At 38.9% G+C, this 16606-nt stretch overlaps 2 protein-coding genes across 2 annotated transcripts in view; one reads left to right on the top strand and one right to left on the bottom strand.

Moving 5' to 3' along the window:
• Positions 1 to 7022, top strand: part of LOC135207207 (uncharacterized) — a 63229-nt gene extending 56207 nt beyond the window's left edge. The window contains exon 10 of the mRNA XM_064238810.1: positions 6776 to 7022. Coding sequence (XP_064094880.1) covers positions 6776 to 6965 — 190 coding nt within the window. The 3' untranslated portion in view covers positions 6966 to 7022. The remainder of the gene's footprint in view (positions 1 to 6775) is intronic.
• Positions 7023 to 7098: 76 nt separating this feature from the next.
• The window catches only part of LOC135207208 (dynactin subunit 5-like), a 41871-nt gene continuing 32363 nt past the window's right edge, over positions 7099 to 16606 (bottom strand). Inside the window, 2 exon segments of the mRNA XM_064238811.1 lie at positions 7099 to 7867; positions 15903 to 16014. Coding sequence (XP_064094881.1) covers positions 7616 to 7867; positions 15903 to 16014 — 364 coding nt within the window. The 3' untranslated portion in view covers positions 7099 to 7615.

Here is a 16606-nt window from a genome sequence, read left to right as displayed (position 1 = left end):
CTTTACCTCTTCTGATAACACCAGAATCGAATCCAAAGTGTTTTGGTGCTTCCAATTGTCGGCAAGGAAGAATTGAAGAGGTCTGAGGTGCAACCTCCCTAGGGAAACAAACTTCTCCAGTGAGGAAATGGTCCCCAGCAGACTCATCCATTCCCTCACCGAGCATGATTCCTTCCCCAGAAAGGTTGACACTTTGCTTAGGCAATCTAGTTGTCGCCCCTGGGACGGAAAAGCCCGAAAAGCCACTGAGTCCATCTGAATCCCCAGATAGACTAAAGACTGAGAAGGGGTCAGATGTGACTTTTCGAGGTTCACCAGAAGCCCCAGGGACTTCGTTAACGACAAAGTCGTGTGAAGGTCCTCCAGACACCGGTCTTTCGAGGAGGCTCGTACGAGCCAGGCGTCCAGGTAGAGAGAGATCCTGACATTGGAAAGATGAAGCCACCTCGCAATGTTCTTCATCAGTAGGGTGAATACCATGGGAGCAGTGCTGAGTCCAAAGCAGAGAGCCCTGAATTGAAACACTTTCCTTTCAGGACAAACCGCAGGTATTTCCTGGACTGGGGGTGGATGGGGACGTGGAAATACGCGTCCTGGAGATCTAGTGAAGCCATCCAATCCCCCGGTCTCAAGGCTCCCATCACTGACTGAGGTGTCTCCATCTTGAACCTCTGCTTGATGACAAAGAGGTTCAGGTTGCTGACATCGAGTACCGGTCGCCATTCCCCGACTGCTTTGGCACCAGGAACAGTCTGTTGTAAAATCCGGGGGAATTCAAGTCGGAGACCTGTTCTACGGCGTGTTTCACGATCATCTGATCTAACAGATCGTAAAGCACTTGTTGCTTTTCTCCCCGATAGGAAGGAGACATGTCCCTGGGTGTCGTAGACAGCGGGGGTGGTTTCAGGAACGGGATCCGGTAACCCTTCTTTAAGATGTCCACGGACCATTTGTCCGCACCTCTCTCTTCCAGGCTTGCGCAAAAAGCTGAAGCCTGGCTCCAACCGGTGACTGAAGGACTTCTGCTTCACTTCTTGTTCTTGGCCAGCGCCGTGGCTCTGCCTCTGGAAGTGCCTCTTCCTCGAGGGGCTGGTCTCGAGGAAGAACTACCTCGAAAGGGCTTCGATTTCTTGAGAATCGAAACTCCCGAGGACGAAGGAACCGCAGGTCTCCTTGAAGATTGTGCGAGGAGATCTTGCGTGGCCTTCTCCTGTAGACTGGTCGCAATGTCTTTACCATAGCCTGGGGGAAGAGATGATCCGAAAAAGGAGCGAAGAGCAAGTCTGCTTTCTGTGACGGAGAAACAGATTTCGCTGTAAAATTGCAAAACAGGGATCTCTTCTTCAAGAGCCCTGTGCAAAGTGAGCTGTAAGCTCCTCCGAACCATCTCTGACGGCCTTGTCCATGCACGACATTACGCTGGACAGCTCCCCCAGACTAATCGAGTCGGAACTCCTAGACTTGGCATCCAGAACTCCCAAACACCAATCTAGAAAGTTGAAGACCTCTAACGTCCGAAAGAGGCCTTTAAGGTGGTAGTCCATTTCCGTAGTAGACCATGAAACTTTCGAAGAGGACAGGTGAGACCTCCTCGAGGCATCCACAATGCTGGCGAAGTCTCCTTGGGCTGACGAGGGAAGTCTAATACCTACGTCTTCTCCCGTCTCATACCAAATGCCAGCCTTCCCACTAAGTCTCGAAGGTGGCAGGGCAAAAGAAGTCTTTCCCTGAGACTTCCTTTTCTCCATCCAGTCATGGACCTTACGAAGAGCCCTCTTAGTTGAAAGGGACTTCTTCATCCTGACGAATGCCGAGACCTTGTTGATCTTGGACGAAGAAAGTTGTGAAGGAGGAGAGCGAGGAGCTTCCGGGTGAAACGTCTCTCCAAACTCTGATTGAAGAAGGCGGGTCAAAACCTGGTAGTCGGAAGAGACTGCCGCCAAAGGTTTCTCATCATCCACTTCAACCGAAGCGTCACTAACCTCTGCTTCCGACACAGGTGAAGTTGGAGGCAAATAGGCTGGACCAAGACTATCTGGTCTAAGTTTCCACGAGGCGCGTTGCTGTGAAGTGGAAGGTAAAGCTGACTCATTAATAGAAACTCCGGTCGTATCTCTAAGACCCGGAGCAACTTGCAAAGTCTCATCACAAACAGGTGGGAGGCGACGAAACTCCACATCTTCGTCCACCCGAGCGTCCGCTGGCGCACACCTGGCGTCCACTGGCGCACACCTGGCGTCCACTGGCGCATACCTGGCGTCCACTGGCGCACGCCTGGCTGCAACTAGCGCGGGATTGGCGTCCACTCGCGCGCTGCTGGCGTCCGCTTGGCGTCCACTGGCGTGCGAATGACATTTACTAAGGCGCGCTTAACATCTCGTGCGCGCTCTGCTTCCGCTGGTGCACTCTTAGATGCACTGGCGTTCGCTTGGCTTCCGACCGAGCGTCAGGAACGTGAACTTGCACCGAAGCGTTCACGCAAGTATCAAGCTCTCGCACCGCAAGCTTACGAGCGGGTAATACCGCTTCATGCGCCGAGCGAGCAAATCCTCTTCACGTCCTCCAGAGAGCCGCTGGGGAGTCGCATGAACTCTAGCAGGCGAAGAAAGTGGAGAGAATAGACGAGCGAGGAGAGGGGGAGAGGGAGACCTTCTAGATCTCTTCACAGGCAGACGGTCATCCTTTCTCCTGGGACGTGGTTGCGTCCCTTTCTTAGCAAGAGCATCAGCAAGCTGTTGCTGCAAAGAGCGCAGGATCTTCTCAGTAGGAGAGGATTCCTTGTCAGGTGACGGGCTGATCCTGTGAGAAGGCGAGGGGCGAGGGGACGCCTTCTTCCTTCTCCAGAAACTGCCGTAGCACGCGCTCGAGAGCGACTGGGGCGCTCAACAAAGTCATCATCCGATGACTCCTTACGCTTCTTCTGTGGCGGGAAGGCTGCGAACACACTCTCAGGCGATGATCGCCTCTCGAGAGCCAAAACTGGACGTGAAGCGTCACGATCACCAACGCTCCTTTTCAGCGGGCGTGAAATAGAATGAGAGCTCCACCCCTTGTGCGGGGAGGAAGCCTCTGAAGAAGAGAAACACTCTTTCAGGAGGCGTGCACGCTCACGCTCCTTGGCAGTCTGTGTAACGTCAACAGATACTGCCGAAGGCACGTCAGATCGGTGGGCGTTCCCCGTAACCCTCCTGCGGCTTTCGACATGCCCTCTCCCTGAAACCTGGGAGTCCGGCAGCGGTCTAGGCCTAGAGGCGAAATGGGGCCGATCTGACGCACCCTCCACCAACGAAGGAGCACTGTCACTGCACTTTGCACCTTCACTTTTGCCTTCTAAGGCGAGCACTTTAGATTCTAAATTACGAATCGACTCTAAGATAAGTGTAAGGGTATTACCCTCTACAGACACTGTTTCAGGGCCCGAAGGCAACACTACAGGGTTAGGAGTAGTGATTAAAGGAGGGTTAGTAGGAGAAACATGAACTTCCTGCCGTTTACCTGAAACGCTCCTGGAGGAAGACCTCCTTAACCTATCCCGTTCAAGCTTACGCAGATAGGACTCATACGCTCTCCATCCAGAATCAGAAAGACACTCACATTCCTTGCAGCGACTTTCATACATGCAATCATGCTCTCTGCAACTCTTACACAAAGTATGAGGGTCTACTGATGCTTTCAGTAGCCTACCTCGACAATCACTCTTGGTACAAAACCTGGCGCTAGCCGAACTAGAACCAGACATCTTATTTAAAGAGAAATCAAGCCAAAATCAATCAAATCCACAATTAACGTGTGCCTAGCCACCGATCCAAAAGTCAAGATACCAAAAAATCAAAAAGGGGTACTTATAGTAGCCAAGTTTCCTAAATTCAAGACGGAGGTGCTGAAAACTGTGTTTACAACACCGGCGACAGAAAAATTATGAATAGAAAATGGGAATGATTCCTGATACCCGCCTCCCAGCGGCGGGAATGGGTACTAACCACCTGACTCCCACTACGTGTGTCGTAAGTTTTTTAATTTCTGTCGGACTTCGGAAAATACAGCTATATATATATCTGACAGGTAAGTTTCATGAACAAATAAGGCAATATAAAAACAATAAGGCACAATTATATCACTCCAAACACAAACACAAAGAACCAGTTGCAATCAAAATGTAACAGAGGTGACTAAACCAGCTTTGATGAAAGATGAGCCGCACGACCTCCTTTCAAAAAGGCAGTTAACCCTCTTACGCCGAAGCCCTAAAAATCAAAACCTCTCCCGTATGCCGGGCCCGGTTTGGAGTGAGTGCGGAAGCGGAAAAAATAATTTTTTCAAAAAATCACAGCGCACTTAGTTTTGAAGATTAAGAGTTCATTTTTGGCTCCTTTTTTGTCATTGCCTGAAGTTTAGTATGCAACTATCAGAAATGAAAAATATATCATTATCATATGTAAATAATGCGACATATGGTAGCGGAAAAAAAAAATTCATACATAATTGTATTCAAATCACGCTGTGCCAAAAACGGTCAAAGCTAACAAGTTACTTTTTTTTTCGTTGTATTGTACACTAAATTGCAATCATTTTGATATATAATACATTGTAAAACAATAAAAGCAACACCGGAAAAATATTTCGAAGATGGGAAAAGCTACAACCTTCAATTATTTTTTATTGTATTCTTCATGAATTTGCGCACATTTTGATATATGAAACTCTATAAAACAGCTAATATGAAACGGAGCAAATATTAGGATAATGCGATGTACTCATTTCGGAGACTTGCGGCCGCGAATCGGCGCGCGGAGGGAAGTAAATATATTTTTCAAAAATTCACCATAAATCACAATATTGTTCTAGAGACTTCAAATTTGTTTCAAAATGAAGATAAATGACTGAATATTACTAGGCCGTAAGAGTTTTAGCTTACAATTGCATTTTTCAACTATTTTGGTAGAGTCAAATTTGACCGAACGTGGTTTTTTTTCTATTTATCGTGATTTATATGCAAATATTTTGAAAAAAGAGAAAAGCTACAACCTTCAATCATTTTTAGTTGTATTCTACATGAAATTGCGCACATTTTCATATATAAAACTTTATGTAACAGCTAATTTTAAATGGTGCAAACATTTCGACAATCGCACAAAAAAAATTCCGATTTTTTCGGAAGAGTTACCGCGCGGACGTAAGGAAATTTTTTTTTTTTTTTTTCATAAATTCACCATAAATCGAAATATTGTGCTAGAGACTTCCAAGTCATTGCAAAATGAAGGTAAATGATTGAATATTACTAGAATATAAGAGTTTTAGCTTACAATTGCGTTTTTTCTTTTTTTTTTCGACCATTTTTTTTTTTTTTTTTTTTTTTTTTCTCGATAGAGTCAAAGTTGACCCGAAAGTTGAAATTTTTGCACTTAACGTTATTTATATGAAAATATTCCAAAACTGATAAAAGCTACAACCATGGGTTTTTTTAGTTGTATTGTGCATGAAATTGCGCACATTTCCACATATAAAACTTTATGTAACGGCAAATTTAAAATGGTGCAAACATTAGGACAATCACACGAAAAAATTTATCAGAAGAGTTACCGCGCGAATGTAAGGAAAAAGTTTTTTCATAAATTCACCATAAATCGAAATATTGTGCTAGAGACGTCCAATTTGTTGCAAAATGAAGGCAAATGATTGAATATTACTATAATATAAGAGTTTTAGCTTACAATTGCATTTCTCGACCATTTAGGTAGAGTCAAAGTTGACCGAAGGTTGAAATTTTTGCACTTATCGTTATTTATATGAAAATATTTCAAAACTGATAAAAGCTACAATCATGAGTATTCTTTTGTTGTATTTTACATGAAATTGCGCACATTTTCATATATAATACTTCATGTAAAGGATAATTTAAAATGGTGCAAAAGTTATGTCAAAGTGACTAAATAATTTCCGAAATGTGTCACTGATACTTTTTAGTGCAATAAGAAAGAAATTCGCGCTTGCGCGCCTGCGTAGCGATTGTAAACAAAACAACGCCTTGATCCGTGAACTCCCAGCATCCCCCAAGGCGCGTGATTCAAAAGTTTTCGGCTGGTAGGCCTATAAGTATTTTTCCGCTAATTTTTTAAAAAACTTTTTTGATTCGACGTATGATACGTCCATTAGGCATACGGGAGACATTTTGACTCGACGTTTAATACGTCCATTCGGCGTAAGAGGGTTAAGAGAACACTGGGACGTCACAAGATGCTAGAAGGCAAGTGTGTGGAAACTTCTCCCACTCTTTGCCCCACTTCGGGTGACACCATGTACTCCTCTGCCAATCTTTGATCATATGGCGTTAATTTTTTCATAACCAGTTTCCAGCTGCGCAGGAGAATTTTGCCAGTGTGAAGGCAAAGGTTTGTATTCATATGGGAACAACTTTCAATTCTACATGTAATGGCACATTTGTTAAGAGCATACTAGTGACTCCTATTGGTAGCTCACTCTCAGTTGTACCCCTCATCTAAGTCATGTGTACTTTGATTCTGTTTACAAACAAAACAATGTACAAACAAAACAATGATGTATGATGCAAGTTTTATATACCAGGATTCATTAAAAAATATTGAATGAAATTATGGCATACTTTTGAAGTAAAAAGACTAATAATGGCTATATGTTCAGAGACCTAGCATCCTTAATATTCAGTAGTATTATATGTTGTTATAAATCTGTATCTGTAATCCCTTGATATTCAGTATTATATGTTATTATAAAACTGTATGTGTAATCTCATTTACAGGATTGCTATTTTAGACGTGAAGCCGTACGAAACATACTCTCCAAAAAATGTATTGAAAAGATACGTTCAAGTTCATCAAAAGCTCTTGACAGCTTCTGGATTTGTTGCAGTTCCTGTTATACAGTCATTGGTTCATCGACTAACAGGTGACGAAAGAAACTTGTATATAGAAAATTTGATAAAGTGTTAACAAATGTTTATGTATTTTAACTAGATAAGCACATGTAATAAAATGCTATTAATCTCATTTGTGTGTTTTCTGTAAAGTTCTCCTTTGTCGATACTTTCCTAATTACCCAGCGTATTTGGATAAGAGTAGCTGCTTTCAATAATAATCACCTTTATTTTTTAAGTTTGAAACTTGTGCTACTGCCTATAAAAAGAAAATTACACTTATGATTATTAAATATAATAATATATGCAAACTTTCCCTTCCCTTAACAAGAGATCCCTATGAGAGCTCAGAATTTTAGTTCACTATTATAATCCTCATCACTATCATATAACTGATAATGATAATACAAGTAGTACTGAAACACCTAATACTATTTGACAAATTTTGCATCTAATCATTAAAGCAACACAAATATTCTTATTTTAAGCTCGTGTATTCTGCCAAAAACAAATTTTATTGCACTGCAATTGTTAAGTTTCTCACAAAGATGTAAAATATTTTCACAAACTAGTAATTACTCTAGATGTTATAGACCTCATTAATAACAGCTGGAATGCTCCAAAACCTAATTTCTTACAATAAATATTTACCTTTGGTATATCATTATAGTAATATACTGTACATGCAATCTGAAAATGAAATTTTGAATTCTAGAATATTTTGTTTCAGATATCAATCAACTGCTCTCTAGGAATGTGTGCATCCCTCATCTGGGGAGGCATATCCTTGACCCTAATAAAGTGGTGATAGCATGACTTTGTAAAATCTGTCATCAGATCCTGGGTAGATTCTGGTAAATCCCCAGTGTGTTTAGCAGGTGAATCTGAATATCTTGCAAAAGGAGGAACCACTGTTTCTGGTGGAAGCACTGTGTTATCAGCTATCATACAACAGTCTTTAAGTACACAACGGCGACCCTGTAATAAAGTAGAAAACTTAATAAATTTAATCCTTGTGATAATTTCTTTTGCCAGTATGTGCTACAAAGGGTCTTTCTGTATAATCATATATGTGCAGTATATTCAAAACTCAAAATTATATTTTATTCTTACAACCCAAGATTTTAAAATATATTTTCACGTGGAATTTATATTTCACAGATACAAATCACTGATTTACCATGCATCCCAATTCTGGGATTCTCAGGTGCCTTATACTTGTGGCTAACCAGCCAGAATTTCTAAAGCAAATTTTAGACATTGCAGCTTTCTTTTATCTTGTCAACATTCTGCCTGAAACTGCATATGGTCCAGGTCTTAATCTTTCTCCATAATCATTTGATCCTTCTCACCTGTTATCATCATGCCACTTCAATGTTTACTGTTTTTACTACTTAACAATCTGACTGCTCCTCTCTCTTTTTCATACCTAAACTAAATCAATCATTCAATCTTATTCCATTTGAAAATGCTCTGCTATTCACAAAAGTATAGGTATTACATAAGATATTCTTATCCACTATTGTTTCAACGTTTCTCATGTTCTGATGCATCTGCCTTTCTTCACTCCAATTTTTGTTTATATAGTTGCATCACTTGTTCAATTCACTTCTCCAATTCACCTTGCTCAGGTAATGCCCCTCTAACAGCCTGTGATGGTACTCTGTCAAATGCATTCTCAAACTCCACAAGTAATTAAATCTATCATTTACAAAGAATTTCTCCTGTAGTTGTCATGAGAAAGTGTGTTACTATGGATGAGAATATTGACTATTGCTAATTTTAAACCATTTTTCTGAACATTTGCTCACCTCCATTGTCTTAACATTAGGATAGACTTACTCTTGGTGGGAGGCAAGTAATTGAACCGACTAGCAGTTTGCCACACCTGGTCCTTACCTGAATAAGAGCATCTTATGAAAATTATTCTAAAACAATTAATCAAAAGTAATTACTCGAAAAACAGCTATTCGAACAGAAAATTGTTAGAAAGAAAATTACTCTAATAGGCAATTGTTCAAAGTGAAAGTTATTTGAATTGTTGTTTGAAACATTATTGAGAAATTCCCAGAAAATTACTCTAATAGACACTTGCTCAAATTGATATATTGATATTATGATACAGATTCCAAATTTGCTTTAAGAATTTGAATTATGTTTGTAGCGTTAAGGCCTTTTCCCGTAGACAAAGCTACTGAATCATTTAAGCATTATGATTCAAATATATATCCTTCAATAGTAAATCCTGTTTTAGATTATTTTGAAGATGCATGGATTGGTCGTCCTAAAGACGTCATCGACGTAGTCCTATGTTTGAAATAAGTATGTGGTCTTGTTTTGACAAGAGTCTATACTGATTTGCCTAGGACGAACAATGCACTTGAAGGATGGCACTGAGGTTTTTTACAGGTTTTTTACAGCAAGTGTCATCGCATCATCCAACAATATGGAAGTTCCTAGACACTAAAAAGAGAGCAGCATTTGCAAGACATTCATATTGCAAAACTAAGAGCAGGGAGCTAACGGTGAAGAGTTCTAAGAAATACCGTGACTATATAAAAGGCTAGAAAATGAGTGGCAACTTTAACGAGTATTCAGTAGTAGAGTATTTGCACGCTGTAGCACATAACTTGCATTTGTAAGTAAATTTTATTTTATCCTGAATATTTTTTAATATATATTTTTTATTTTAAAAAATTTTCTTTTGTATATTTGCTTTTTTATTCTTTTTACACTTTTATTTGAATAAAGAATTTTGCATTTCGAATGAATGTTATTTTAACACATCGTTTGAATAAAGAATTTTGCATTTTGAATAATTATAATTTCTTATAATTGCCCTTTCGAATAACTTTCATTCTAACAATTTTCCATTAGAATAAATGTTTTTTGAATATCTGTTTTCAAATAATTGTTTTCAAACAATGTTCACATAATTAATAAGAGAATTCTAAGAGAATACATTTTTTATTAAATAAGGTTTTGTTTATATTTACCCAGTAATTATATAACTGAAGCCCACCTGCCTCCCCTCGATGGACAATTATGCATAAAACAGAATGAAGTGATTAGCTAAGTCATTCCTAGTATAGTATTGACGTTGGGGACGGCACTGTATCCACCTACACTGAGCAATCGAAGCGCTACCCGCTAAATTTCAATTTATGCTGCTGTACATGGAAAACTAATAGCTATACTACAATACTGGGCAAGAATATATATAAAACCTTATTTTATTATAAAAATATCATAATGCTTATAATTCATTTATTCAGGTAAATGACCAGGTGTGGCAAATCTCCAGTCGGTTTAATTACTTACTTCCTACAAAGATTAAGTCTATCCTAATGTTAAGACTGAAGGTTTGTTTTGTATATGAACAAATGACAAATTTATTAAATTAACTTGTATTCTTCAAACTTCTTAGTGATATCCATCCTGAACAGATGAACATGCGTCGGGTGAAATCTCAAGATCAAACCAGAAACATAGGCTCTTGCATCCGAACTCTGGGGAATAGACTCTGTAGAGTTCCTCTTATTCCCTCGTCCATAACCGTTGTAGCCCAGAAAGTAAGAGGGGAAAAAGAGAGGAGGATTGACTCTTCTTGCCTGCTCTTCTTGGAGCTAGCGGGAGAAGGCGATAACGTGCGTGATCATCAACTTGTAGTGATGATAGCAATGCACAGACTTGGGAAAATACATTTGCCTAAGTGAAAATGCTTCCTGAAGGGAGAGCAGATGTTCTCACCTACCAAACATAGCATTCTCTTCCTATAACTGGTTTATTCACATAAATGCGATAGAGTTCAGTGGAGTTGAATGCACCAGAACTTGCCACGTCTCACCACACGTCTTCTCCGTGATCGAAACTTCACGAAGAGGACTACACAGAGAACCTCCTCCCTGAATTCACATGATGGTGTTGAAGTGGTGACACATAGGGGCTAGCGAAGAGTCCACTAATGTCAACAAAGATGAATAAAGAGACTGCGTTGTCGGGTGTCTAACAGCTAACGCCAAACTACCAACAGCTGGAAAGCGCCAAGTGGGTGTGATGCCTCAGATGGCGCAGAGCACCTGGACGGGGACTGGCGCTCAACAAAAAACGCCCAATATGAGAGAGATCCAAGCACCTAGGCGCCAATACCTGGTGCTTATCGTGTACCAATGCAGGAACAGAGTTCTGATCCACTTCCTCTTCAATAGACGACAAGTCGGCATCTCCACCTTAAAGAGCATATATGTTACACTGCTACGAACATCTAGGCGCTAGTACAGGTGTTCAATATTAATACTAATTAAGTATAATAAGTAACTTTTCTCTTCTTGAATTCGATGACTACTGAGCACCACTCACTAAGATGCCTTTCTGGCAGCATTCAGTCGAAACCTATAAAAGCATCACAAGTCTGACCAAGGGGGAACCTCATCAGACTCCCTTCGACTGCCAGTATGTCTTTTCCCTGGTGCAGAGGAGTAGGACCTTGACTTCAGGTCTGGATCTCCGAGGGACCAGATAGCCACTATCTTACTACACATCCATCAAGATGCCTTTTCATTGGCTGTCTGCCGATACCACGGAATAGCTACAGGTTCGATTGAGGGAGCAACTACTGAGGGGCAACCCCCTTGGACTCCCTTCAACTACCAGTACGTATGTTTTCTCCCCCCCCCCCCCCCCCCGGTGCGGCCCGGTGCGAAGGAGCAAGACAGTGACTTTAAGTCTAGATATCCAAGGGGCCAGATAGTCGCCTCCTCCATCTCACATCCAGAAAGATGCCTTTCCAACGGCTGTCTGTTGATACCTGGGACCGGCAACAAGTTCGACTGAGGGGGTGACTACCTGTATGTAAGCCCCAACATCCCCTGGACCTCCAATATGTCTTCTCCCCAGTACAATGGAACAGGACAGTGACTTTAGTTTTAGTCTAGGAAAATCAAGGGACAAGTAGCCACCTCCTCCACTGCACAACACTTCACTGTTACATTGCTAAATTCATGATAATCAATATAAAATGCTGGCAAAGACATGGGATGGAAGCAATGGAGCCAGGCACAGGAGCAAATAACTAAGAGAGAAGGGCTAGTCGGAGCGAAATGGCGACAGCTTTGGGAGGCCCATGACACTGGGCGTTCAGCACCCAAAGGCACCCAAAACACTGGGCGCTTGACAACCATAGTCACCCAAAACACTGGGCACTTGACAGCCATAGGCGTCTGAAACACTGGGTGCCCAAAGGTAGACGCTCAGACACTGGGCACCCGTACACTCGCGAAAGACAGGAGAGATGCCCGCGCCTCTGGTAACCTCAGTTATTGATTACTTAATGAAAATAATCAATCAGTAATAGACTTTTATCGACTTTATATATCTTTATCTCTATGAGAAATTCTGGCATCTAGGCATGAAAGCATGCTAAAATTGTATGCATAACATTATGATTTCGTATTTTCAAACACTTCTGTATTCAAAATAACACAAATGTATGTGTACATTTTTTCATATTAAAGTATCAAAGCATATCTGACTTTAATACTGTAAATCACTGTGTTTTTATTCTCTAATTAGCAATAAAAGAATAAAACAAATATAATTTAAAAATATAAGAAACAGCATTTCATAAATCCAGATATGTATATGTACATATCTTCAAATAATGAAAATGTATATGTTTACCTTCTAAAATAAGATTTATATCAACAAGCAGTTTTCATATTAAAGTCTCAGTAAATCCAACTCTGATATAAAAGAATAAAACAAAGATTTACAAATAACCGATTAATCAAATAGAAATCATTAGCAGAATTATCATGAATTCAAAGTATAATTGAATTCAGTAACCAAATACGCGCCCCGCTAATTGACTTAAGTGGCCAGTGCTCCAGTCCACCAAGCGAGCTGGAGGCTAGAAGCAAACGTTCACAATTACATGACATCCAGGCACTTCCTTTCCTTCTTACAATATCCAAAAGATACACTTGCAGGAAGGTAAAGATCCATTATATCCTAGCATTCGTCCACAAACCCGAGAAATCCACACACTGAAACACAGAAAGAAAATGTAGGTAAACCAAACCATCTTTAGTGAGGAGAGAAAGAACAAAATGTCCTCACTCAAAGGCGGTAAGAGAGTAACTAGTGAGGTCACGAGTTGCGGCTGGGAATGTGGGTGGTCCCACTTATCTCATGACTAAGGACAAATCCCACCAGTCCCGTGCATATATAATTTTTTTAATTTTTACCAATTTCCACCTGGCACTAGAAGATTTATCTTAATGTTGAGACCAAAGGTTTTTTTTTTTTTTTTTGTTTTGTATATGAACAAGATTAATTTTCTGGAATCCATATTTGGGAAAGAGATGGTTTATTTACAAAAATGTAAATGTCTTCTTAACCCTCTTACGCCGAAGTGGTAAAAAAAAAAATTGCCTCCCGTGTGCCGGAGGTGTTTCAGAGTGAGCGCGGAAGCGGAAAAAATATTTTTTTCAAAAAATCACAGCGCACTTAGTTTTCAAGATTAAGAGTTAACTTTTGGCTCCCTTTTTTGTCATTGGCTGAAGTTTAGTATGCAACCATCAGAAATGAAAGAAATTATCATTATCATATATAAATAATGCGATATATGATAGCGCAAAAACGAAATCTCATATATAATTGTATTCAAATCGCACTGTGCGCAAAACAGTTAAAGGTAACAAGTTACTTTTTTTTCGATGTAATGTACACTAAATTGCAATCATTTTGGTATATAACACATTGTAAAAACGATAAAAGCAACACAGAGAAAATATTATCACAAAATAATGCATGAATTCGTACGCGCGGACGTAAACAAATATTTTTTTTCAAAAATTCACCATAAATCTAAATATTGTCCTAGAGACTTCCAACAATTTCTTTCAAAATGAAGACAAATGATTGAATATCACTATACTGTAAGAGTATTAGCTTACAATTGCAGTTTTCGCCCATATCTGACGAGTTAAAGTTGACCGAATGTCGAAATTTTTTTATATATATTTTTTTATATGCAATTATTTCGGAAATAAGAAAAGCTACAACCTTCAAATATTTTTTCGTTTTATTTTACATGAAATTGCGCACATTTTCATATATAAAACTCTATGAAATGCCTAATATGAAACGGAGCAAATATTCCGAGAATGGGACGTACGCATTTCGGAGATTTGTGGCGGAGAATCCGCGCGCGGAGTGAAGGAAAGATTTTCTTTTAAATTCACCATAAATCTAAATATTTTGCTAGAGATAAATGACTGAATATTACTAGACTGTAAGAGTTTTAGCTTACAATTGCGTTTTTCGACCATTTCGGTAGAGTCAAAGTTGACCGAACGTGGTTTTTTTTCTATTTATGGTGATTTATATGCAAATATTTCAAAAATGAGAAAAAGCTACAACCTTCAATTATTTTTTGTTGTATTTTACATGAAATTGCGCACATTTTCATACATAAAACTTTATGTAACGGCTAATTTAAAATGGTGCAAACATTACCACAATCGCACGTATGATTTTTTCGGAAGAGTTACCGCGCGGACGTAAAGAAAATGTTATTTTTTTCACAAATTCACCATAAATCGAAATATTGTGCTAGAGACTTCCAATTTGTTGCAAAATGAAGGTAAAAGCTTGAATATTACTGGAATATAAGCGTTTCAGCTTACAATTGCGTTTTTCGACCATTTCGGTAGAGTCAAAGTTGACCAAAGGTTGAAATTTTGGCAATTATCGTTTAATTTATATGAAAATATCTCAAAACTGAATAAAAGCTACAACCATGGGTTTGTTTTAGTTGTATTGTGCATGAAAATTGCGCACATTTCCATATATAAAACTTTATATAACGGCTAATTTTAAAATGGTGCAAACATTACCACAATCGCATGTATGATTTTTTTCGGAAGAGTTACCGCGCGGACGTAAGGAAAATGTTTTTTCATAAATTCACCATAAATCGAAATATTGTGCTAGAGACTTCCAATTAGTTGCAAAATTAAGGTAATGATTGAATATTACTAAAATATAAGAGTTTTAGCTTACAATTGCATTTTTCTACCATTTCGGTAGAGTCAAAGTTGACCGAAGGTTGAAATTTTGGCACTTATTGTTATTTATATGAAAATATCTCAAAACTGATAAAAGCTACAATCATGAGTATTTTATTGTTGTATTCTACATAAAAATGCGCACATTTTCATATATAATACTTCATGTAACGGCTAATTTACAATGGTACAAAAATTATGTCAAAGTGACAAAATAATTTCCGAGGAATGTGTCACAGATACTTTTAGTGCGGCAAGAAAGAAATTGGCGCTTGCGCGCCTGCGTAACGATTGTAAACAAAACAACACCTTGATCCGTGAACTCCCAGCATCCCCCAAGGCGCGTGATTCAAAAGTTTTAGGCTGGTAGGCCTATAAGTATTTTTCCGCAAATTTAAAAAAAAAAACTTTTGTAAGTCGACGTAAAATACATCCAGTCGGCGTAAGAGGGTTAAATTAATAGACTTTTGGTTATTTAATCAGTTGTTTGAGTCCTAATTATACTTTCCACAGTTACAAGATCACATTTCAAAGCACAGGGTGTTTCAATGGTTTCACCTTGAAATGATAAGGTGAAGACTCAAAAGCCATAGAACAGAAGTCCACATTTGCAAAGATTAGAAAGGACATCATAAGGTGGGCAATCTCATTACCTTGTTAATCGCCATCATAATGTAATCAGACATTTAGGAATAGGTCTTCCATGTTAGGAGCAACTTCAGAGATATACAAATTGTATGGGTTATACTTCCTGATTACTAAAAAACAATACTAGAGCAAAGGAGTGGTAAGAAAAATTCTATTTCTGCAAAATGACGTTTCTAACTATAAAGCTTTTTAAAACTTAAGCCTTTAATTCTAGGGATTAACTTGAGATTGAAAAGTCATACAAGAAATTATTTTCGGAGGTTGCTACAAAGGGCAACAAACACTTTTGTACTTACAATAACACAGTTTTTCCCTATGTAAACATAAGAGCCAATAACTGCAGCATTGACAATTGATCCCTCTCCAATGTAAACATGATCTCCAATGTGAAGTGGGAAGAAAGCAACTCTGAAAATCAAACAAATTCCAAGTCGTATTATAAAGATATTTTGTTTTATCTCTATCTAAATTAGTAAATGATTACATGTAACTTGTAAAATTCTCACAAGAAACTTGTCAAAATATATAGTGTATTTAAGTACATAATTGAACTTAATTTATTCCAAAAGGCTGTTTAAAGCTAATCAGCTCAAGTACTAAAAAATCATTCCTCATGAATAATAATGTTAATTCAATTAATCTATTCCATACCCTCCAAAAAAAGTATTTTAACTCAATTTTAACACAAAGTTTAAAAGCACAACACACTTTCATAAAAAAAAACCTGAGCAAATCAATACATAGATAAAATTTATGTGAAATTTAATTTTGCTTGACCTGCATTTTGGAGAGTTGGTAGAGTAGGATGTGGAAGGGGAAGAGTGAGAAAAATGATATTGTTTGGAATGGGAGTCTTCTTCCATAAAATCAGCAGGCAACTGAGCTCCCAGGGTTCTTTCTTTTTTCAGTTTCTTTGTGCTCTCTTCCTGGGCTCACAGAATCTCTCCTTACTAGAACCTTTCCAATGAAATTTCATTTGCCTGCATTTCAAAAATGTTCC

This window comes from Macrobrachium nipponense, chromosome 32, assembly GCF_015104395.2.
Source record: "Macrobrachium nipponense isolate FS-2020 chromosome 32, ASM1510439v2, whole genome shotgun sequence".
NCBI classification, from domain to species: domain Eukaryota; kingdom Metazoa; phylum Arthropoda; class Malacostraca; order Decapoda; family Palaemonidae; genus Macrobrachium; species Macrobrachium nipponense.
Note: the sequence above shows the minus strand (reverse complement) of the source record. Positions and strands in the feature narration are given on the sequence as shown.